General features: G+C 41.6%; 1 protein-coding gene across 1 annotated transcript in view; it reads right to left on the reverse strand.

Annotated features, from left to right (window-relative positions):
• The window catches only part of DAAM1 (dishevelled associated activator of morphogenesis 1), a 175,349-nt gene that overhangs the window by 54,218 nt on the left and 94,917 nt on the right, over nt 1-26,214 (reverse strand). The window contains 1 exon segment of the mRNA XM_047079568.1: nt 4,351-4,422. Coding sequence (XP_046935524.1) covers nt 4,351-4,422 — 72 coding nt within the window.

Below are 26,214 nucleotides of genomic sequence, written 5' to 3' on the forward strand. Positions count from 1 at the left end.
TGTACTAAAAGTATCCCCAAATCTTAATGGCCTCAGGTATACTCCACCCACAGAACCACTGGTTCCTTGTCTTCATCCTATTCTGAACATGTGCTTTTCTAATTCAGTCTCCCTACCTGTTTCTAATTCTGATTAAGTGCATGGCTGGGAAACAGTCTGGAGTATTGCTGGGGGGGGGGGGGTGGGGGCGCGGGGGGTTGGCTCTTAATCATGTGTCTCAATGATCCAGTCTCTCCCTTTCTTTCAGGACCACAAATCATCCAAGGGTGGCTTTACTTACTTCTTTTAAGTTAATAGTATCAGCACTGAGTAACTAAATGTTAACTGAAGCCTAAATTTGACTTCATGACTAGGAGGGGGTAAACCTCCAAACAAACAAATGTATCAGTATCATTTAAGGCAACTGAAATAAAAATCCGTAAAATCTTGTTTTTCAAACTGGTTATTGTTTCTGCTGACACTGTCCTCTTGCTTGGTGATGCGCCTAGACAGCTGTGACCAATGGATGGTAGGGGAAGAGGCTATGTGCAGAAATAGCCAATAAATTTCTTCAGAGCTCTAGGAGACGTATTCCCTGGAAAATTCAGCATGAATCCAGCCAAGTATGTTTAATCCCCTAAGGCAAAGCTGAACTTGTTTAGACTCTTAAGCAATCACTTTTTGAATCTGCAGCTCAGAATAAAGCCGTTCATGAACATCACCGCTCGTTCCTAAACTTAATCACACAGAGACATACATTTCTTATTATGGTTCACTAATTCTAAAGAAAGATGTATGTATTTACTCTTTTAACAATCTTGGAGAGGGTGAAACATCTGAATCAAGACGGACTACATTAAGTCTCTCCCTAGTAGAGCTGGGAGATTTATGAAAAGTCAAGAAAATTAAATTGGAATTTCCTTTCCCAGTATAAGGACCATTACCTTCCTCTCCAAACAGAGGTGACATACTCTTTTCTGCATGTGATGCAATTAGACTTGATTCTAAGACTGTGTTTGTTGTACTGAGAAAACTGAGGATATGTATATGGACGTGTCGCTGTAATGTGACTTTTCAACATGATTTATATAAAGTCAAAAGTTTTCAAGTTTCACATGTAGGAAGAAGGCTTGGTTTGCAGCTTTTTGTAGAAAAAGAAGCTATGCCCACCTTTCTAAAGATGGCTGCTAGGCTAAACATCTAGCGTGCACCTTGGTCTACACAGCCTAGGTTGTGGTAGCCTCCTGGGGTGCTCTATGCACTTACCAAATCCCTGCTCACTTGAGAGGTGGGCAAAAGACAAAGTGTGCTGACAGAGGATGTTCTAATGAAGGCTACTAAGCTTACATTGGAACATGCAAGTCTGAGAAAGAAGGACAAACCAAGCACAGAAATCATTCTTGGCTAGGAGTCTGGAACCAAGCTCCTGTTTGAGACATTTCACTGGTGTGAAGTCAATAAGCCAGTCGGCTAAGCACGCTGCACTTCACCTCACATCTTCCTCCTTGAGAGCGCAGAGAAGAAGCCACATACAAAGGAGGGCCAGGTCCTTCTCGAACCTGTTGGGCTGTACTTTTATTACACTGTTTTTCACTCTTTAAAAGCCAACCGATCACTCAGGGGTCCTTTCAAGAACAAAGCATTCTTGTGAAGAGGCTTACGTAAAGTAACTGAACTTGTTCCACAAACGGCTTCACAGACCAGTAAGTGCTGCAATTCTCGACCTGGACAGTTCATCAGACTCTGGAGGCCTTAACGGAAACAGATGCCTGCCCCACCTCAGAAAAGTTGGAGGCGGGGTGGGGGTGGGGGAGGGTGGGATCACCAGGCCTCTGGTACTTGCCAAAGGGTTTTAAAAACTGAATTAGTGAGAGGCAAATTGGAAAGGAATCTGTGAGCTCAGACTGATAGGTTTAAATTCCAGCTCTACTGTTTCCTAATTAGATGACCTTGGGCAAGGTAACCTTTCTCCAAGTCCTGACTCCTTATCTATCAACAGCACTTATAGCACCGGGTGCTTATAAGGATTTAAAACAACATATAAAGTGCCTGTTATACTGCCTGTCACAAGCTTCACACTCAATGGCAGTAGGTGCTGTTGATGCCGAAGACAATGGATGATAACAATGTGGATAATGCCCCTCCAACAAATCTCTAAGCTAGAGAGCTCGAGTCCAGCTGCCAGGCCATGAAAGGATATGGAAGAGCTGTATGTGTTTCCAGTCCCCAGGGACAATGTCTCGGGATTTCTGCTGGGTGTCATTGGGACTTCTCCAATACAGTTATCAGAGAGATCAGCCAGAACTATAGGAGGAGGTGGTGGCAACACATTTGGTGAGAAAGACAGAAAATTCAGCATAGGGTTTTTGGTCTCATCAGAACTCCTTGTTCTTTACATATGCAGGAGTTCTAAGGTCTCGTTGACTCATGAGCTGTTACTGCTTTTTGCCTTTAACCCTAGACAGATGCCAGCTCTGTTCTTAAAGGAGCATTAGAAAGCTTTGTTAGTTGTTAAACACAAAGAATAGCCAAGTGACTGACGATTTAATTGCCTTGAGACACTCTTGGAGAGGACTTCGGATTAGGAAACAAATATAATTAAAATGTAGATGACTCATGAATGTAGCAAAAGGTTGTCCAAGGAGCTGGCCAAGGGAGAAAGGAGGCTCTTAAAGAAGTGCCTCATATTGGCACATCACAGACCTTCTAGTGCAGGAAATGAGCCAGGCTGACTCCATACAAGGCATGGATTAAGTCACTAAAGGACAAATTAACCTAACTGCCCCCAAAATTTGAAGGAAAGAAAATGCCATGGTATTTAGTACTTCTCCATTGATAGAAGTGAATTCATTAACGAAGAAGCAACTTCCCTTGTTACATCAAACAATGCTGACTTAATTAGAAAGAAAGACAGCCTGCCCACAGCTCTTTTTTTTCCCCCACTCTAACAGCCAGGAACAAGAATTGAGAATACAATCTTCACACTAAGGAAATGTAAGTGGCTCTAAATTATTACTGCTTAGGTGATACACAGAAAATCCCTGATGGTCACCACAAGCCTCGCATTCTGCTAACATATTCATACAAATGCTGAGATCACCCTTTACTCATTTCTGCCACTGTGCAAGATGCCTTATCCTGGATGGCTGTGGAGATTATTTTCTGCTTTTAGACTAGAAATCCTCAGGGCAAAAGCTTAGCAGTTTCTTCTATAATTTATACAGCCCCGTTCACATTTACCAGGCTGTTTATTATTCATTGTGCAACAGCAGAAGTATCTTCAAAGGAAAAACTAGAAAAGAGGAAGTTACTAAAAGTGAAGCCCTCTGAAAGTTTAGTAAAAGTGGGAGTGATTCATATATTCTAGCCAGTTTTTAACGTTTGCAGCAGAAGCAGCAGCAAAATATTAGACAATGTTTTTAAAAATGTCTGCCCTAAGTCTTAAGAAGCTAACTCTCCAAAAAGGCTCAGCGGGAGGAGGAAAGGAAGAGGTAGAGGAAAGTATTTGTCATGGAAGCTATCATTTTGCTTGGATATTATAAACTCAAAGTTGAATCTAACAGAGAGACTCTTAAAATCATGAGACTGTTCCACTGTGGGCAATCTCCGGTTTTTATCAACATGAGTAGGATTTGAGCTGCTAACACTCAGAAGTTGACGACTTGTTTTCTGCTGCGTATCTTAGCTGGGATCGATAGGTGCCCTTCAAGCTGCTCAGAACGCTGGTATCACAGAGACGTCCGTGTGATAAAGATGCGTATTTCAGATACTGAGAATGGATTTCAAGCAATTATTTAACCAAAGATTTCCCACGGACATCTCGGCATAATTATTGTGCTTCTTCATTCAGCCACCTATTCCATAGACTCCTTTTGTTAATTTAACAGAGTAAAAGAGTACCTGGCTGCCCTGTGAAATCAAGAATCCAGGAACTTAGTAGGCAAGTCCTCAGCGAAAAGAGAATGGGAGGAGAAGAGAGAAGGAATAGTTTCATTGCATTACCTTCCAATGGTATTAACTTGTAGAATAGTGCTGCTACAACAAAGCTCCAGATGATCAGTAAGAGCAATTGCAAGTTAAAGTTGAACATAAGCCAGAGTTAAGATTACATTTCCTCTTATAACATTAAACTGACTTGTATTTTAGTGTGTGCTGATTTTATGTAAAACATATTGGAAAAAAATCATTTTGCCAAGTACCACTTCTGCCCTCCTTTCCCCCGCCCCCTGCAGCCGCCACCAACACTGAGTGTTTGGAACGGAGTCTGGAAAGATGATGACATTTGGTAGTTCTTACTCAAGAGAATTTCCGGCGCAATTGTGTGACAAATTTGCATTTTAAATTATGCTACTGAACAGAAAGTATACCTACAGCAGCCATGGAATTGAGCTGATCAATGTAGAATTCAGGCCAACTTGTTGCTCCCTTGTTTTCTTCCTGGTCCTAGATAGAAAGAAAAAAAAGTAACACACAGCCAGATATGTACACACAATGGCCATAAGCACATCTGACTTTCACAGCATCTAGGCAGTGGCCTACATAGAAGACATTAGAAGACAACGAGATCGAAGATATCTGTCTTCAAATGTTGGCTTTCATCAGCTGACTGTCCACTTGGCTAGACACAAGACAGTGCGAAAGTCAGAGTTAGGGGTGACAAGGGGACATTTTCTGAACCATGCATCAAGAGAAATTTACTATTTTATCACTTTTGTAGCGTATATGTTTTAAAAACTGTAGAACAAAGGGCATAAAACACTGTATTAGTTTCAGGTGTACAACGTAGTGATGCGACATTTATAAACAATACGGAATGGCAACCACAGTAAGTCTAGTTACCATCTGTCACCACAAAAGTTGTTACGGTGTTATTGACTGTAGGAGGATTGAAGTGGGAACTCAGCCACACCATGTTATGATACTGCTTTCCTTCGGGGACACAATAGTACTGGGAAGGGTACAGTGTGTTTTGTGAGGACAAAGGATCTCACAAAGGATCTCTGTGTCACACTGAGGACAGTATTGCTCAATTATATGTCTGGATGAAATCCACAAAAGAAGGAAAGTTGTCTTAAAAAATGACCACAGGATTTGGCCAGCTGTTAATTAAACTTTTTTAGTTAGTTTATTCAGACTCCAGAAGACAGTAAAAATTTTGAAGGGTTTCATTTGATGTAACCAAAACTAGGTACTGCTTCAGATGAGAAGGTAGAACAAAGCCGGACAGTGGATGGAAAGTAGTAAAATGAACACACATTACTCATCTTACAAAACAGGGTGACATGAAGCCAGCACCAGGGCCCTCAGGGCTTCTGTGGATGGCAGCTCCCTGCCAGCCTGAACCCTCACCTCCCCCCAAAATTAGGGGGCTGTGGCTTCGGCTCCACGGCAACACTGAGTTCATCAGAAGACGGCATTGGAGTTGGGGCTTTCCAGGCATGTTTGCAAACCTATGTGGCTGTAAGTCATTTGTGTGATCAAACAGACTCAGAGGGCAATTTCAGTCTTTAGCTTCACATTCAGAGAACACCTTGGTACAACTGCTATTCCCTGTCCCCTTGGGGAAGGTGCTGGGCCAGGTACATTGCTACAAGACAATGAAGTAGTCACTACCCATTAACTGATGTCAAGAATCTCAGTCCTTGAGATAGCAGTTTCAAGGTGGGACTTTTCATTTCAGTCCTATACTTTATCTCAAAAACACTTTTTCTAAGCAAATCTTTTGAGGCAGGTCTATGGGGTGAGATAAAAGAAATGTCATTTCAAAACTATTCTTTTTTTTAAGTGTATTTATTTGAGAGAGAGAGAGAGAGAGAGAGAGAGAGAGAGAAATCTCAAGTAGGCTCTGCGAGGTTAGTGCAAGAGGGCCCCGTGAGGCTCAAACCGGCAAAACCGTGAGATTATGACCTGAGCCGAAATCAAGAGTTGGATGCTTACCCAAATGAGCCACCCAGGCACCGCCCCACCCCCCACCCGTGCTTTTAAAAAATGTTTATTTGTTTTTGAGAAGGGGAAGGGACAGAGAGAGAGGGGGACAGAAGATCCGAAGCAGGCTCTGGGCTGACAGAAGAGAGCCCAATGTGGGGCTTGAACTCGAGAACTGTGAGATCATGAGCTGAGCCTAAGTCAGAGGCTTAACAACTGAGTCACCCAGGTGCCTCTCAAAACTATTCTTTAAGTAGTCACAAAAAGAAGGCAAAGTAATCAGTGCTTACGGTGCCTTAAAGGCTGGCAGTAAAGAATATCGGAACTCATCTGGAGACTGAACAAGCCAGATGATGGGGACAAAGGCTATAGCAGCAGCTTTGAAGTTAGACTGTATTACACTTGCACGGTTTTAAAAAGCTTAAGAAATCTGATGAGTTTTTAGAACAGTCCTTGACTATTATTTAACATGTTAACAAAATAGTTACAATGGCAGTGTAAATGCTGAACCCTTCTCTCCTCCTAAAATGGAGAATTAAAGTTAGCAAAACCCCAGTTACCAGTGCATTCAGCAAGCCAAAACCCACAGTGATAGCCAACGGTATTTGAACCTATAAAATGAAATAGAAGGTGCCAGGTCTTTCTAGTCCCTCAAACTAGGGCAAATGTCCAAAACTACAACAAAATTCTGTCCCCTGTCTGGGGTCCCACGAGAGCCCATCTGTTGTAAGCTTAATAGTCGCAGCTAACAGAGCAGGAGACCATTTTAGAAGCTGAAGATTAGCATAGGGAGAGAAATCTTTACACTTTGGAAATGCTTTAATAATGTAAACATATTAAGAGTAGACCTAGATACTGTAGTCAAAATAGGGGGAAGACAGCTTCATTTTTATTTCACATGCCTCAGTGCTGAGAAAATCAAATGAGCTAACGTATATAAAAGCTTCTCGTAAAAGTACTGTTATCACTATATTCCTGGGGGTGATCCTCAGAGTTCTTCATTTTGGCAACGTGTCTCCAGTTTCCTCTGTGCGATCCTGGTTCTTCTACACAGATGTGTGCTCCAGGAGCCAAGTGAAACACATCTGCGAATCAACTCTCTCTTCCTATGTCGTGCGGCTGCTGTTATGCAGAGACACAGGCCAGGAAGAGATACATGCAATTGTTCTCGGGAGTTCCCCCCCCCCCCCCAAAAGAGCACGGGACACTGAGACACGCCGAGGGGAAGACTGTCTCCTAAGAAGTCCGTGAAAGAAACTGCTGATGAAAGTACATGTCTGATGTTCCTGGGAAGCAACTGGGTCCTAGGTGTTACCAGCCTCTGACATGTGTTCTTCTTTGAAGGATCTGCCTCCCTTCTTTTTTATTTGTTATGGAGAAACAAGTGGAAAAATAAACAAGATTGCATAAATTGTCTCAGCTGTAAGGGAAGCAGCAGCAGTAATGACACATGCACAGCCTATTGTGTCAAAAACCGTTCTACACACTGTGCTCTTCATGTGATCTACTGGGTGGGGCAGGAAGTCACCGCACTCATTTTAGTGAGAAGGAAACAGGGGCAAAGAGAAGACGGGTGAGTTGCCAAAGGTCCCCCCACTAGAAATTCAGGGCCAGTGAGAAAGAACCAGGGCAACCTCTTTCCTAAGAATAGACCTCAGATTAATCACAAGCAATACATACTGAGTGAGAAACTGGCCTTTCACTCTTAACCACCTTATTGTATGAGAAACTCAAACATGGTTAGTGGCCAGAAATGACTGCTTTTCCCCAAATCTTTATTGCTATTTTTGCTATATTCAACATTTCTGAATATCACCCTCATTGTGAACATTATTCTAAGGTCTGATGTCCTGCTTGGATTAGCTCTGATCCCTCTCTCTAGACTTTTTCTGCGGGAACTCTTTGGCCCCTTTATCAATGCCTTATCTATTTAGATGCATGCATACAGACAGCACTTACGAAGCTTTTCCCTAACTTGTTCTCCTGTTCCATTATCCACCAGTCTAACAGCCGCCTTCATGGGGATTTCTCAAGACTGCGTGAAGATGAGCTGTGATAGCACAGAGCAGTTCTGGACACTGGAATTGCAAACAAATCCCTTCTTAAACCATATACATCTAACCCTGCTTTTGATTATTGCCTTGACTGATCCCATTAGAAATTTTCTCTAATAAGCGAGATTATTGGTTTCATTCTATATTCTTTTAAAAAGTTCTATTTTCCCCTTTTAAAACAGATTGTGGGTATGATGCGCCTGGGTGACTCATTTGTTTAAGTGTCAGACTTCAGGTCATGATCTCATGGTTCGTGGGTTCGAGCTCTGTGTCAGGCTCTGTGCTGACAGCTTACAGCCTGGGGCCTGCTTCATATTTTCTGTCTCCCTCTCTCTTTGTCCCTCCCCCACTCACACTCGCTCGCTCTCTCTCTCTCTCTCAAGAAATGAATAAACATTAAAAAAAATTTTTAATTAAAAAAATTAAAATATTGTGGGTAGCACTTAATGACACCTAGAGAAGGTTTGCCCCATGAGAATACAAATTCTAGCAATCACATTAAATCCTTTTTTATTCTACCCATAGAATGGATAATTTATATTAAAATCTAGTTTTGATTCCTTTTCAAAGTGTTACAAACATTTATGCTTATATGCCTATCTTTAGGTCTATTAAATAATTAGCACTAAATTGATATCAACATTTTACGTTAGTAATCATCAGAAAATTTAACATTTAGATAATACTTGCAAACATCACTTATTTTCAGAGCGATGGTATGGTGGGAAAATGCCCAGATTGGCTATCTGAAGATGAGATCCCAAAACCTACTTTTTGGTGTACTTAATCAGTATTTCTTGGCAAGTTTAATTATCTCTGGGCCTCATTTTTCTCTCTCCAAATCAAGAGGGTAAGACAAGACTGTTTCTAAAGTCCCCATAAGCTGTAAGATTCTATGGAATTCTAATAGTGGTCACAGAAAACCAGAGTGTACTGTACTCAGGTTGAGGGCCCAATTTCTTAAAACAAATCATTTTTTAAAATTTATGTTGTTCAGTGACCCAATTATTTAAAACACTTAACTTTCAACAGCTACTTCTTGTATAAGGTAATTGGCCGGGGGGGGGGGGTGCCCAACACTAGTTTTACTATTTCTTTAATCCAACTCACTCTGTTTCCTTGGTAGGTTGACACCATGAATTAGAGGACATTGACAGACAAGACCTGCCGGAGGGACACCCCGAGCTTTGCTTTCTGCCTGACTAGCATTAAACTCTTTTCTTGTTATCTACTTTTCTTCCATTGTCAAAACAAAACAAAAACCCTTTGGCTAGAAAACGAAACTGGTATGGCACAAGGGACAACCAAGAAATTGACGTTTTTAAAAAACCAGGCTTTAATTAACCAACTCATTTAGAAGATAAAAAAAAAAAAATACACACACATCGGTTTTCTAACTTGGCCTCATTTTCAACTGGTACAATTTTTTATTCCAAATCTCTGGTCAGTGGCTAGTGAAAAAAATTCTAAGAGGGCCTCCCCGATTCTCTTAAAAGGCCTAAGAGTACATTTATTTTTCTCCACATCACTTTGCCCACAAGAATAAATTTTGCATTATTTCTTTGTACTCTTCCTGAGGTAAACATTCACAGCTATGTCCCAGACTTCTGTCTCTCATTTTGTGAATCATCTCTACCAATCCAAGCTGGCTATGTTCGTCTTCCATCACCAACAGAAATATACTCGAATCTTCAGCCACTCACTACTTATGGTGATGTATAGGCAGGCAAGTTAAGTAACCTTCCTATATGACTCCGTTTTAGTTAAGTAACCTTCCTGTATGACTCAGTTTTAGTTTCCTTATCTGTAAAATGGGTGCCTACTCCGCAGGGTCATTGTGAAGATTCAATAGGTTATTACAAGTAAAGGAAGCACCGAGAACAGTACACACAGAACATGCTTAATAAATGTTAGCTAGGATGGTAAGGATACTGTTCCAAAATCGCCAGCTATGACCATTCTTTTTTTTTTTTTTTTTTAATGTTTTATTCATTTGGAGAAAGAAAGTGCATACAAGCACATGTGTGAGCAAGGGGGAGGAGCAGGGGAACACGAGAGGGGGAGGAGCAGAGAGAGGGGGAGAGAATCCCAGGCAGGCTCCACGCTGTGAATGTGCTGCAGCTATGGCCATTCTAAGTCCTTGTTATGCTAGGACTGTAAAAATCAGACCAACCGGTTCGGAGGGACATTTGGCAGTAATTGTTCAAACTGAAAACCACACACACAGCCTTTGACCCTCCTTTAAGTCTACTTTCAGGAAGTCAGCCCACAATTGTATATTTACACTGCATAGATGTATACTACAAAGATCTTTTTCACTGCAGTGCTGTTTGAATCAGCCAAATAACAAAGCGAACAAATATATGGAAAGGGAGATGGGTGAATAAATTACTTTGTGGCAGTAACACAGAATGAAGTAGAATTATGTAATGACATTCAAAGTGGCCAAATATAGTATGGGAAGGGGGGAGGATGCCTCAGAATATGATTTCTCATCTGTAGAAAAAACATGTACACTTAACATACAAACATTTCTGGAAATATATACAGGAAAATTGAACAATGGCTATCTTTGGGTAGCAATAAGAAAGGTCTTTCACTTATAAACTGTTGTATAATTTAAACTTCTATTTTGCCGAGTATATGCACTATCTTTCACAGTTAAAATAGAAGCACTAAAGCTCTGTATGTTCTGTTAAGACAAGTGCTTTTTAAGATGTTCTATGTAACATGAAATGCATCATCAAGTCAACAAGATCCCGTGACATTTGGGATGTCTCTGTTCTCTACACCTGGGGCACCACCCTGCTCCCCACAGCAAATAAATCATTGTTGCACTCTATGCGAACTAATTTGGATGTAAATTAATAAAATTAAAAAAAAAAAGAAATCAAAGAGCAAAATTAAAAATAAAAAATAAAATAAATAAAATTTCCTTTATCAGACAAAGAAATAAAATAAAAAAATAAAAACATTTTGCTACTGTCTTCTCACAGGATTTTCTACTTCTAAAACACACTACAACCCTAATATCAAATGTTTATGCAAAGAAATTTTATGATTTGGACTAAGACTTATGTACTCGAAGGATATTAAAATTTTTGAAATTTCCACACTTTCATTTTTGGGTGTGAAACAATTTCTTAGTAGCACCTAAAGTCTTTCAGTGAGACTCAAAGCACAGTTTGAAAATTAAGTCTTTAAGAATGACTTCTTTTGAAATTACCACAGGGCAAATTTTTAATAGGATCATTTTCCAAGTAATAATATGTAAGAACTGGTAGAGTTTTTCTTCAGTTTCGCATGCTGTTAGTAAGACCCAAAATAGGCTGTACAAAGGGCAATTAATTGCAAAGGACGTGTTTTGTGGTTGTTCACGAGACCACAAATCACAGGCTGAAGAATATGCACTTGGCCAACTAAAGCCATAAATCTCCACGTTCACTGTTACAAACCCCTGAGATTCTTAGAGAATACTTGTGAAAGACACATTCTTTCACTGACTATATTGGCTAAAAATCCTCTAACAACATATACGAGTACCATTGACTCAACGATAGGAGAGACGTATTAAGATTTAACTAAATGAACTTCAACAGCAGAAAGGCATTGTTTCGGTATGATACAGAGTAGAGTTCATTCTGGTCATTTTTATCATAGGTAAAGGTAACTAAATACTAATCAAAGCTTGTTCCACTTATAAAGAAGACACTACTAGAAAACATGTTAACTGTGATTATATATAGGATCAAGAAATCCTATCCCTTGTTAATGATCAAACTAGTTACCTGTTGCATTAAATTGTCATTACTATTTTGGATGTCATGGACCCAGCCCCATATACTGATGAATGAAACAGGTGTTAAATAAATTTACACCTAGAATTTTTACAGAATACTAACGAGAAAGGGGCAGACAGGCCAAGATATTTTATCCTATTAGGTATGACTCCCCAATGTGTATGTCCTCTAATAAGCTCAAGTGAACGACAGGAAACAGGTCCAAGGAACAGGGAAGGAAGAGCAGGTGGGATGGAAGGTGGAAAGTACTGTGTGGAAGACCTTGCTAATAACTTCTGCCAACTTTCCCTCCTGACTCAGTAACAGTGTAATCAGCATCCTCTCCTAAGACGGTCACGGTGGAATAACCTGACAGACCAGGCGCTGGCCAGCTTCTTCCGTAAAGGCCCCCATAACAAAGATTTCAGGCTTCGGGGACCACGGAGTCTGTTGCGACCACTCGGTTCTGCCACTGTACGGTGTGAGAGCAGCTCCAACTATGTTCGGGTGAAGGAGCACTGCCCTGTGTCAGTAACGCTTTATTTACAAAAACAGTTAAGTGGCTAGATTTGGCCCACGGGCCATAGTTTGTCACCCCCTGTGCTAGAATAAGCCTGGCTCTCAAAAGGGCAGGGGTGCATCACCGTTCCAAGTTGGTCATCAATTATTTTCCAGGTTTTCTCCTCTCCTTCAAGGCACTCCATCTGCAGTGAACCCCGGCTCTAAGTTAGGATCAGCTCCTCAAGTATGGGGAATTCGCCCAGGAACTGGCACTGTTGTCTAGCGAAGAGGCAGGACCTGCCCTGCCTGAAAAGTCCACCTTCTTACCAAGCTCACTATACCTTGAAAGTGGTTTAATCCTCATTTTTAAAACTGCATGGCATCATTCGGTCTTTTAAATCCTGATTTTTTTGCCTCCAAATCTTTCTGTCTTACTGTTCACTGGGAAGAGAAGAACCAGCAGGTCCACAAACCTGGGTTCCCGAGACTATTGCTTTCCTCAGTCCCTCCAACAGCCCTTCCCTGTAACCCCTATCAGTGGGGCTAAAACTACACCCCACATTTGAAACTTGCCAAAGGGAGGCAGTTGGTTTCAAAAAATAATTCTTATGTTGTCACATTTCAGGATAGTCATGTGGTCCCTGGGGCTGCCAATCCTGGTTACATTTTTGGCCACTGCCACAATTACACATCAAGTGCATCTGCTGCCCAAATCCGGTTGGGCCCACACGAAGAATGATTACAGAACAGCGGCTTCTGCGTCTGGCAGGAAACCCAACACCTCCTCCTAAGCCTCAGAATGTCAGTCATTTTCTGGAAAGACTGGAGGGTGACTTGCAATAACAATGGCTTTCATATTTAGCACTTACAGCCATGTCTGAGCAGCAAATCCTCTTCCCCATTTTTTCCTGGTGCTGCAGAACATCTGTATGTTTTCTAAGGAAAGCCATCATAATTATACAGTGAGGCCTTTGACCCTAGAGACACCCCAGTCCAAGTTTCCCCTCACAGGGGTCCCTCGTATAAGGCCGCCAGCAGGTGTCCGTATGTTCTCTGAGAGAAGGCTTCAAGGAGTCCAAGAACCATAACCCTCATTGACTGTTAGAAAATCCACCTTAGACTGAATTGACAGGTGTCTCCCCAAAACTTCAAGCACTTGTTGGCCTTAGTTTTGCCCTCAGGAACTGCATGGAAGAGTCTAATTTCTCCTCTGAGCAATAACTCTGCAAATATTCAAAACAAGTTGAATAAAATTATTATGTCCACCCAAAGTCTTCTCTATACCAAGCAAAAAATTCTCCACTGGCTGTATAGCATAAGTTTATCTTCAATCCATAAATAAATCTGAAATTTTCCGTAAGTTTATCACACCCTCATGTCCACTTTTTGCAAAAATAACTCCAACAAATATATCTAGATCCCTATGAAAGGGATCTTCTCACATGCCAGTGATGCATAACTTAAGACAGTTTCTACTAGGAGGGCATCTGGAAGATTTCTGACCAAAATATCTCCCCAAGATGAAACAGAACAAGTTCTTGCTTTCTTGAATGTTCACAACAAATAACATTTATGATTTAGAATAAAAGATCCATGTCTCATGAAGCATAAACATGCATAGCTCCTGTCTTATTAAGTACACATATTGTAACAACATTGGCCATAAACTCAATAATAAAATAGGTCGTATTATTATAAGATTGAGGATGCTTTATCTCTTAAACATCAATACAAGTTAACAGAATTAAAACTGGGTGAATAGAACCTAGGCTCATTAGCCAAGAAACTTTGTGGGAAGTTTAAGACCCATTTAGAGCAGTGTTTTTCAAGTCTCTGGATTACACTTACATTGCCCCTGCTTCTCTCCTGTACATCACCCTTTCAAACATCACAGGAATTTCTTCCTTGAATGTATGTGAAGTTTAACACCTCTTTTGACCCCCAAGCTCTGCTCTTTCCCCTTCTCTGCTTTATGCAGATATATATATATCTGCAGATATATATATATATATATATATCAAGCTTACTAGAATCGATAAACAACGCACATTTTCCCAGAGAGCTTCCTGCTATCATATCCTGTACTCCAGTGTAAAATATTATTAAAGATCTCAGCTCGTTTAGAATAAGCTACCCCTTCTCAAACAATTCTTGGTGATGGACATTAAAAAGAAACTTATTGGGATAAGCACTGGATGTCACATGTAAGTGATGAATCACTAAATTCTATTCTTGAAATCATTATTACACTATATGTCAACTAACTGGGAGTTAAATAAAAAATAAGAGAAAATTTTATATTGATAGAGGATAATTTTAAAATCATGGCATGAACTCATGTCAAAGATTTTGCTGAACTCATTAATAAATGCAGGAACTAATAGGATGTGACAACAGGTTCAAAAGAGAATCCAAAGAGCAAAGGCGTATATGATTATATATGTGTAAATAGATACAAAAATGATCAACAGGACATAATCGATTGCACTGCTACTAGTTTTTAACAAAAACAATTTTCGGATTTCTTAAACAGCTCAAAGGTAGTAAAAAGTGAAGATCACTCCGAAGAGTGCTATGGACAGAACAGTCGGTACATTCCCCCCACCCCCCACCTTAATATAATAACTACAATTTACCAGAATAACAGATACATGACTAGCACTTCCTGGTTGAAGAGGACACAACTACAGAGGTGTAATGTAGAAGCCAAGCTGTATGACTAACACCGCTCTAGGCTCCTCACACCTAAATTACCCAGATGCTTGGGCTTGCCCAAAGCTCTTGCTCAAGAACACCTAACCTATCCTGACCACTCGCCTCATCTCAATTCTGCCAGTTTCCCTTGCCTTGGCTGTGTGGCATGGATTCTATTTGTGTGTCACTGAGTTTCTGACTTGAAACCACTGAGACCTCTCTACCCTGTCCCCCTTAGACCCAGAGTTACGCCTAGTCTTCTATCCTCCCCAGAAATCTGTTGGATGAAAGAAAGCCTCACTCAACCGCTGGACCCCAACGCCATTTCAGAGTAACACATAACCTAACTTGAGAGCAGTGCTGACACTATACTGTAGAACACAGGACTTCTCAAGGGCAGGACAGGAGCAGAATCCCTCTGCTCATCATGCCCCAAAATTCACAGTACTGAACTCCATCACTGGCTTCTCTTCTCATTCATTTACTCACCCAGTAAATATCTGTTGAGTTTTATAATGGCCGAGGCACTATTCTAGGTGTTAGAACACATGAATAAAAGAACAAAGCTACTGCTTTCCTTTTAGGGATCCATAAATACAGGATATAGGAGACTGGTGACAATATGCTTTCAAACCTTGGCACTGAGAGTTTCTTACAGCATCACAAACTTCTGACTACGGGTTCTCAGTTATGACAAGGATAGCTACAAAGAACTGTACCCATTTGTATACTTCACTCCCTTTTCTCATCATGATAGAAACAGTCCAGTACTATTAACTCTCTTGTATTTTCACTAATCTCCAGTCTTCATCAATGTGTCTTCTAACTTCAAAATATAAATCAAATGTAAGCATTCCTAAGCTCAACTGGGAAAAATGCTTTGAAACCTTTCTTCATTGCACAAAATGTTGCATTAATATTTTTTAAATGTTTTGTAAATTTATTTTTGAGAGAGTGAGCACACGAGCACGAGAGGGGGAGGGGCAGAGAGAGAGGAAGACACAGAATCTGAAACAGGCTCCAGGCTCTGAGCTGTCAGCATAGATCCCGACGCAGGGCTCAAACTCACGATCTGTGAGATCATGACCTGAGCCAAGGTCGGGCGCTAAATTGACTGAGCCACCCAGGTGCCCCACATTAATATTTTTATGTCACAAACTTTACTTATACTGGTAAAAATGATCAAATATTTCTGAATGAGCTAAAATGAAACACTGCCCATTAGAAATTGGGCTTGTGCTACTTCTCAGCCATCTACCATTTTGTTCTCCCCCAAATCACAAACCCCAGAAAAGCAAGAGCAGCATGCCACTTTAAAGAGATCTAGTCCCTGTCCAAGGACGGCAGCAATAGAACAGACAGAAGACTAACAACATGACTCCAAGAATAAAGAGACCAACGGCATTTCTGAAAGAGCTAAGGGGCTCAGTCTGTTCTAACACCCTGTTCTTTCCTGAAAAAGCCTTGGCTGACTTTACAGAACCCAAATCTTAAAAGTTATATATATGCTACAGGATCCTGGGGGGAAACACACTTAATGTGCTGATACATCTAAGAAAATAGCCACAATCCTTACCTAGAACTAAAAGCAGAGACTTTACAGTCCACTTCCTATCCTACAAGACATTTATTTTATTTATTTTAACAAGTCATTGCTCTGGCAAAGCACTTCACAGCATGGAACATGAGTGGAGCCTAAAAATCTCAATCAGTATAACTTCAACATCTGAAGCCAATTTTAGATGACAATTCCCCCTCATTTTCATGGCAAAGAGAAAGAAACATTCTCCAATTGTGATTTTCAGAAGTGATACAAGCCCACATTCCCCTGTTGCTTAGGACACAAAGGTATACAATGACATAAAACAAATTACTTCTATGTAGTGTGTTAAGAGTCAAGTCTTTGACCCACATGCCACCATGGAGTGCTACAGATCCAGGTACAATTCAGTCCAGCTGGTTGGTAAATTAACATGTTCAGACACACATCACTAAACCCGTTTGCAGTGTGGAAATCCAATCAGTGGTGTCAATGGCCTTTGTTGCCTCACATCTTGCTACCAGATTTGCTGCTACCAGACCAGCCTTTCAGAATGTCGTAAAGCAGGTTTTGATGTTCTGTAACCTGCTCTTGGGAAAACAATCAAAGTGTGTTTATGATTTGCAATATAATGCTTAACACGAGGCTATAAAGCGAGGGCTTTGGAAAACAGTAATTAAACTAAGAAGAGAATCAGGGGAAACAGTAAGCCCATAAAGGCATATTCCATTCAGAGAAGCATTCTCAGGACGACTGTGAAAAATGCTAGGACAGGATTAATTGTCCCCTAGAAGGGGAGTCATAACCGTATTTCTCATTTTAAGTGATCATTTACTTTAAGGGATACTATTGAATTAACGACAGAATTGTTGGCAGAAGAAATAAAAAAAGAAAAGCATCAGTTGGAAGATGTCACCATCTAAGAAATGCCCAAATGTGAGGACATGGGGAAGTACATCTTAGAAACTGAGGAAGCATCACATGTTTTTCCTTACATAGGAAGACAGATAAAAGGATACTATCTGGAGAATGCTTAAGGCAAGTGTTGTTCCCATACCGCCAAGAGGATTTAAGACACTGTAATTTAAAGTTGGTATTCTTTAGTACACTTTCTACTGTAACCCATTTCTAGTTCCACAAATTACTAGGTTCCTGGAGTATAAGGAATTTGGAGAACCCCAAATTAGAAGTATTAGCAGTATGTTCTAAGTTAGGCTGGAAGCTCAAAGTTTCTTCCTACTTCACGAGGGGATGAAGCTCTGAGATGCACCAAGCATAATATGGATTCAAGGCATTAGATGCACCAGCGCTATTAGTGAGGTGAAAAAAATAAATACACATACAGGAGAATCTCAGGAAAAGTGGTTCTTGTTCTTCGCTCCCTCTTCTAAAGTGGATACTTCCTTCTGCTGATGTCTTTCATAGACCTATCTCCAGGAGATGGTGAAATCAGGCAGGCTTGGGGTATTCGTTCTATGAAAGTAGGTGCCACGGCACTTAGAGAGTCTGCAGAAGACCAGGGAGAGACCCGGGGAGAAAAAAGCATGGAATATGATACTTAACGTCCAACTCCAATTTAGGAGCAAGAGAAGCCCTCAAGGGCAAGGATGGGAGAATTTGCTACATGTGCCACCTTTTCCCATCATGTCTCATAGCAGACATTGCTAATTAATTACCACACTATTCTTACTGAATCCATTCATAACCTCTGAAAGGTTCTTTAAGTGCTCCAGGCTTCAACCCCCAACTGTTCCGAGTTGGTAATCAAGATAAACCTTTTTGCCATCTCTGCTTGAGGTTACTCACAGTGCACACTCTGTCAACCAGGGAAGGGGGCCACAGTCCTAAGGAATCCTGAATCAAAGGATGTGCATCAGTCTGGAGTGTCTCTTGTGCCGTTTGTCCCTAAGGGACCCAATGAGCTGGCAATAATCAGAAAGGGCAGCTAGCTCTGGACTCTCAGATCTGAAATATAGTGATGTCCTTTCCAACAGAGATACAGCTATCACTGAGACACTCAATGTGTAATTCTACACCTGCAGATTGCAGAATTTTGGAAGTGAAATGGGCCTGTGCTTGTGTGCTTCAACACACACAGGCATGGGGTTCAAAGGGCCGCACACAGACACATTTGGCACCTTGGTTCCACAACAGCACTGTTGACGAGTACTCTATGGCAAAGACTGAGAGCTCCAAGAGAGTCATGTACTCCTAACTCTGCAATCAACACATGATGGAATCTGTTATGTACGAGAGCTGTCAAAGGGAGCTGAGAACCACTGCCCTCCCAGAGATTCCATGCAAACCCAAAGCTACACATCTTTTCCAGTGACCAGAGATGAAGTTGGAGTGTTCTCTCCATAGTGCAGCACCGACACAGGCATGAGTGACAAGCACAGAATGAAAGAGGGGAGAGTTGCTTCTCTAGCCCCCATTCGAGAGGGAAAGATAGAGCTCCACAGGACAAGCGACACCCACTCTCTCCCTGACTCCACATTCATTGATCTGTCCAACCAAGATGGCCTACTTTTCCCCAGCTCTATATGGCTTATTTTTATTGTTCGAATGATTGTAAGTGAACGCAAATGCAGGGTCATTCTCTCCCCCCTCTTCCAACTTGGTATTTCTTATTTACAGTGAAAGCAAGGCCTTGGATAACAGAGTTACTCACTGGAGCAATGCAAGTATGAGGAAGCACAAAGGGAAGATGGTATCCACAAAGTAGATACACAAGCACTTTTTTTTACAAGGCTGTCAAGAAGAACCAAGCAGAGTAAAGTATTTACAGACTTAAGAATCAACAATCCCCTGGCACCTGGGGGGCTCAGCTGATTAAGCACACGACTTCAGCTCAGGTAACGACCTCACAGCTCATGGGTTCAAGCCCTGCATTGGGCTCTGTGCTGACAGCTCAGAGCCTGGAGCCTGCTTCAGCGTCTATGTCTCCCTCTTTCTCTGCACCTCCCCCGCTCACATTCTGTCTCTAAGATAAATAAACATTAAAAAAAAAAAAAAATCAACAACCCCCAAATCCAGGAATTGACTTGTACCCAGAAACTGGTTCAGAATTCAGGCATGGGGGGTAGACACACAGCAAGTACACGTCTCAATTTCTTAACATTCAAAGGAATCAAAGAGTCTAAGAAAGGAAAGGAGAGAGGCTTTCACAATTTTTACCGATGCTCGAGATAAAGGTACTTTGGTGAGAGGAAGAAAGAAACCAATTATGGCATTTCCAGCCACATCCTGCCTGCCTGCTTGTGCAGATGTGCTGGTCCTGCACCTGTACCCGGGCTGTCGTCCATCAGGGAAGTGGCCGATGCCTCAGAGGGACTTCCTGTGTTGGGTGATTGCATACATATATCAGTCAAGAGCCTGCTAAAGATGGAAACACAATTTGCTTGTGTCTGGGACTAAGGGTGTAAAGAGGTCTGGAGGAGAGTAAGGGTGAACCACACACAGAGCAGTTTCCTTTGTAGTCAAATCAAATAAACATAATGCTGAGTGAACTGTCCATTTTTATATACTTCTAACACTTTGTACTTTTCTATGGCTTTATGGGTATTTGAATGGAAAGCTTTTCATTTTCCAAACCTTGGATTCTTCTTCTTTAAATGAGCACTTTCTACTTCAGTAATTTTTACTTCAAGTTTGATTTGCTACTTAAGTTTGATTCGATTTGAAAACTGAATGACAGCTTCTCGTATCTGAAACATTCAAACTTAAGTAAAGCGATTCATCGGGGCAACAAAGTATCAGTTCTCTCCCCTCGGAGGGTACAGATCCCTCAGATGGCTGGCAATTAATATGCTGCAGGTCTAAATTATTACGACAACTTCAGAGAGCAATTAAAGGTGGAAATGTTCACAGCCAACAACCCAGGAATTACATGTTTTGGTGTTTATCCCAGAAAAATTCTTGAACACATGCACAAGGCTGTTCATTGCCATACTTTTTAAAAAATAATGAAAAACTGCAAGTAAGCATTATCCAAAGGGGTGTGAAATAATTAAACTGTGGTGTGTTCATGTAATGGAACATCATATTGCAGTTAAAATGAACTACCATATATTGTCTATGAATATATACATGCAGAATAAAGTCATAAATACCTGGGCAAGGAAAAGAAAACATGTACCACCTCCAGAATAGGTCACCTTTGGGCTTCAGCTATATTTATGTTTCCTTTCTTTTTAAAAAATCCATGGTGGGCACTGCGGAGGGCACTTGTTGGGATGAGCACTGGCTGTTGTATGTAAGCGATGAATCACAGGAATCTACCCCCAAAACCAAGAGCTCACTGTATCCACTGTATGTTAGCCAACTTGACAATAAATTATATTAAAAAAATAAATAAAATAAAAGATCCATGGTGAGGGGCACCTGGGTGGCTCAGTCGGTTAAGCGGCCAACTTCAGCTCAGGTCATGATCTCGCGGTCTGTGAGTTCGAGCCCCGCGTCGGGCTCTGTGCTAACAGCTCAGAGCCTGGAGCCTGTTTCAGATTCTGTGTCTCCCTCTCTCTCTGACCCTCCCCTGTTCATGCTCTGTCTCACTCTGTCTCAAAAATAAATAAATGTTTAAAAAAAAAATCCATGGTGATTATAAAATGTCAGCAGTTGTTAAACACGGGTGTTCATTATATTCTGTACTTTTTTGTATATTTAAAATTTCACAAGAAAAATCATATCACCAACCAGGATATAGTAGTTTATCCCATGAGTGGAGGGGAAAGTTATCAGAAATTTGTTTTCTTTTCAGAAATTTTAGAGAATGCCAATTTATCGGTACCCAGAACGTCTGCTCTGGTAATTAGGTTTACAATTTCTACCAATAATGGTATCTGTGCTAAAACATTCTTTTTTATTTTTAGCATTTTAATTTTTTTTTTTTAATGTTTGTTCATTTTTGAGAAAGAGAGAGAGAGACGGAGCACAAGGTGGGGGGGGGGGGGCGGGGTGGGCAGAGAGAGAGGGAGACACAGAATCCGAAGCAGGCTCTAGGCTCTGAGCTGTCAGCACACAGACTGATGAGGGGCTCGAAGTCAAGAACCATGAGATTGTGACCTGAGCCAAAAGCCACCCAGTGTCCCTAAAACATTCTTTTATGATCTCCTCAATGCCGAAGTTTTGTTTTGTTAGATGGATTTTGGAAATCACACAGCTAGAATGCACTATTGAATTATAATGCTGCAACTCTGAACAAATTTTATTGTTGAACAGGGGGTAATTCTAGCTCATTTCAACCCAATAAATCACTTATTTGTAAAGCTGACTTGTTTCGTGGAACCTCTTGGTGCTGTGTCCTATCACGGGATTTTTCCCCACTGCAAAAAAAAATAGCAGTAATGTTTTCGTTTAAAACTATTTTTAGTGCTCTTATTTCAAAAACTGAAGATCTTTCAACCACTTGCCTTTCCTAGGCAGCCAAAGAGGAATTTTAGTTAAAAACTGGCTTGATCCACACACATACCCATTTCCCAGAGATCAGGTGGTGTTCACAACTGCTTGCCAAGCAAGCCCAATGATGGGAGCATCTCCAAGGGCTGCAGCTGGTCAGCAGGGACTGAAGCACTGCAGTGGGCAGGTGGGTGAGATGAAGTGGGATAGATTCTGACGTTCTCAGGGTCCCAACCTTCCCAAGTACCAATTAAGGGCGCTCCTGATACCAGATTCAGAGCTCCGCCCAGGAGCTTAGGAACTACACATTGATTGCCACTGCCCTAGAACTTCTGACACAAAAGGGGCCTCCTGCCCATTTCTGGTGCTAACAAGTGAAGACCGTCTTGGTTTCTTCCCTGATCTATAATTTATCCTCCTACCTCACTATTTCTGCCTCCAAAAGTTTCTGTGGTCCAACTGGGAGAGAGGGCTTTTAAAATCTTCACTACTGTTCTGTGAAAACCAGGTATCATTGTTTAAGAATATGGACGTGAACCCCAGACTAGCATGAGTGTGGACAAACAGAAAGTGAGTCCATACTACTATTTTGATCATAGTCACCATCACTGACATTGACAGTGTCAACAGCTGTCATCACCATGCCCCAAGCTCTCCGTTAACTCTGACATCATATTATCTTAATATCCACAACCACCCTATGAAGTTGATCTCATTATACAGAGGAGAGAGAAATCAGAAGGGTTCAGAAATATCTCCTAGTGAATGGTATCCTCCCTTCTCTGGTCACCCTTCAGATGGCCTGTAACTATGCAAAATATTTTCTCATAGCTGTTACTTGCCTTCTGCTTATCTTAGAAAAAATAGTGGCAATCACATTACAATACAGTTTAGAACAATTATGAGGGGCAAACATAATGTAGGGAGCTTGTAGACAGATCTCTTGACTGAAAGGCTCTTGGAGATAATCTACCCCAAGGGAAGTCCTTTTACTGGTGAAGCCTGAAAAACAGAGGCCTGTACCTGACCCAGAATATAGAACCCCATTGAAAGACTACAGAACTTGCCCACCATATTTTAGATTTGTTCACTTCTCCAAGCACCGGGGAAGATAGATATGTTTTGGTTCACCCTGTGGGCAAGTTTGCTTACTGCTTTCTTCATTCATGAAGCTGGCCACCTACCAGGTGGCAATACAGAACTATGAGCTCAGGACCATTCTGCAGACTTCAAGACAAGGGTGGTAGTAGGCACAGCTAGAATGGCAGAACTGGTTAATACAAGGAGGAAAAAAAAAGCCCCAAACTGACATTATTGAACCGAGGGATTACGGGAATAGGAGTCACATAAATACTCATGAACCAACCACCCTTTATTTCAACACTGGTTCAAGGGCTGCCAGAGGCAGAGAGTCCTTGAATTTTCTACTCCAAATCTACAATTTGGTGTTCATTTTGACGGCACTGGCTTTTGCAATTAAAAGAAAACAAAGAAAGGGGCGCCTGGGTGGCTCAGTCTGAGTCAGTCGAGAGCGTCTGACTCTTGATTTTGGCTCAAGTCATGATCTCACAGTTCGTGAGTTTGAGCCCTGCATGGGGCTCTGCCCTGCCGGTGCAGAGCCTACTTGAGATTCTTTCTCTCTTTCTCTCTCTGTCCCTCCTCTGCTCTCTCTCAAAAATAAAGAAACAAACATTTAAAAAAAAAAATGAAACTAAAGAAAGGAAATGGGTCATTAGCTTTGAGATTACACTCCTTACGGGAGAAAGGGCAATGAGAAACATGGCTTCAGTGCGTTTCTGGGCAGAAAACTCAGGAAATCTCACCAGGGCCAAGATCACCATGTTTTCACAGTCACTGCCTAAATAGATAAATGGTACTGAAAACCTTTGGGTGGTTTATAGATTCACCTTTGTTTTAATGTCACAAAGGAAGAGTTAAAAAAAAAAAAAAAAAGAGGAGATGGAGGGGAGAAAAACAAAACAAAACAAAAAACAAAACAGGTCCCTGAGCTAGACAAAGGAAGGAAGAAGAAGGAAGGAAAAAAAAAAAAAAAAAGCCAGGGTTGCCTTGACAACACAAGCACCGGCTGCATTTTAAATAATATTTATTTTTCCTCCTCATTTCAATACAAGTATGTGGTGGCTTTATAATGCTCGACTTGGCTAGGCTGAACGATATCGTTTCTTGGAGGCTTCTGGGTACGGGGAGCCACAAAGAGAGGCTCTCACAGGAGGTATAGAGGCCAGAGGCAAAGCAGCAGCCATTTTGTTCTTCATACTTGTCTTTTATCGGCTGGCTCACCTGGTTGGTGTGGAACAGCAGGCGGGTCTGCAACTGCCCCACCTTCCCCTGGATCCTCCCTCAGCTTCTCCTGGCCCAGGTGTGTGTGTGCTGAGGTCCATGACTAATGGTTCAGGCTTCTGCATGACACCCACACAAGAGCCAGAGGTCGAGAGAATGGACACTGGCTTGTGTGTCCTTGGGGGCTCCAGCCTATCCTTGCTCCCCCCCAGTTACACCCACCTTTCTTCCGAACTGCCTGCTCCAGAATGTGAAGCTTCCGCAACAGAAATAAAGACAGCAGCCTGACAAAGAGTGCTTAGCCGGCCTCAGGGTGAATCTCTTAGCTCTGTGTCTCCCCCAGTAATCCTGCTTCTCTGACTGAAACCCGACTGATACAAAATATATTGAACGCACATTTTAAAAAGAGCAATTTTATTTTTATCATCAGGGGAAAAAAAATACTCCTAGGTAAGAGGGAGAATAACGCACTGTAGAAAATCTGGGAAATATCTTTATAAACAAAAAAGCGGGGCGCCTGGGTGGCTCAGTCAGTTAAGCATCCGACTTTGGCTCAGGTCATGATCTCACAGTTCGTGGGTTCGAGTCCCGTGTCGGGCTCTGTGCTGACAGCTCAGAGCCTGGAGCCTGTGTCTCCCTCTCTCTCTGCTCCTCCCCTACTCTCACTCTGTATCTCTCTCTGTCAAAAATCAACATTAAAAAAAAAAAAAAAGTAAATCACCCACAGTCCCAACAAACAACTGTTTCTGTCTGCTTACCTCTATCTATATACCTTTTTGCAAACTTTTGATCGTACCAATTATAGCTTTACACCTTTTTTTAACACTGTATCATTAGTTTCCCAGGTCATTAAAATTTCTTTGATAACATGACATTTTTTTTTTCTTTTGATAACATGACTTTTCAATGGCTACAAGATACTGTCAGGATTGTGTGCTATAATATAACCATCCCCTTTAAGTTGGTTATAATCCTGGGCTTTCAAGAACACTGCAAAGAACTGCCTCACGTATAGGTCTTCGCTTTCATTTCTCATCACTTTTGTGGAGTCAATTCCTAGAAGAGGAACGTTTCAGGCTCCAAATACATATTATCAAAAGGTTTTGGTCACCATCTTCAGGTCAATCGGCATCTCATACTCAGGCCAATGGGCAAAATATTTATCAACCCGTATAGCATGGGAGTCAGTGAAGGGTGTCAGTGCATCAGAACCAATGATGCAATGTGGGAACAGGGTCCTGGAGTCCCCTCTTTTGCCATGCCAGGACTTAACCCTTCAGTCCTTGAATCATGGGAGAAAACTGTTGGACCCTTGGGAGAAGAGTCAGACTGTCAGGGGCGCCTGGGTGGCTCAGTTGGTTAAGCGTCTGACTTCGGCTCACGTCATGATCTCGCAGCTCGTGAGTTTGAGCCCCGCATCAGGCTCTGTGCTGACAGCTCAGAGCTTGGAGCCTGCTTTGGATTCTGTGTTTCCCTCTTTCTCTGTGCTTCCCCTGCTCGCACACGCGTGCTCTCTCTCTCTCTCTCGAAAATAAACATTAAAAAAAATAAAAAATAAAAAAGTCAGCTTGGCATGGAGATTTTTACTGGGAGGGCTTGAGGCAGCCGCTCTTTACCAACTCTAAGTTGGCAATATTTTGACAAGATGCCATAGTTTCACTGGGGTATACCCAGTGGACATCAGCTCATGTTAGAATTTCTACCTGACTTTCTCTTCTCCACGCTGAACAAACCTCAGTTATTTCAGTCTTCCCCCCAGTGTCTTTTTTTCAAAAGTTTAAGCCTCTTTACAGATTTCCTAACAAGCCCTACAAACTGTGTTTAGCGAAGATCAATCGGATTAGGCCAACAGTCTAAAGCTGACCTTTTCAGTATTGGAAAAGGGACAGAGAACAAAGTACTAATCAAGAGAGAAAATAGACAGTGGATGTGAACATCGCTCAACTACTGAAAAAGGGGCCAGTTTCTAGAAGACGGGACAAAAGCATGACAGTGTCAGGTCTCTCCCCGGTGCAAGTGCTAGAGGGGTCAGAGTGGTAAGGGA

Source organism: Lynx rufus, unplaced genomic scaffold (genome assembly GCF_022079265.1).
Source record: "Lynx rufus isolate CCGP_SWC_20201006 ecotype Redwood Valley unplaced genomic scaffold, mLynRuf1.p SCAF_17, whole genome shotgun sequence".
Classification (NCBI taxonomy): Eukaryota; Metazoa; Chordata; class Mammalia; order Carnivora; family Felidae; genus Lynx; species Lynx rufus.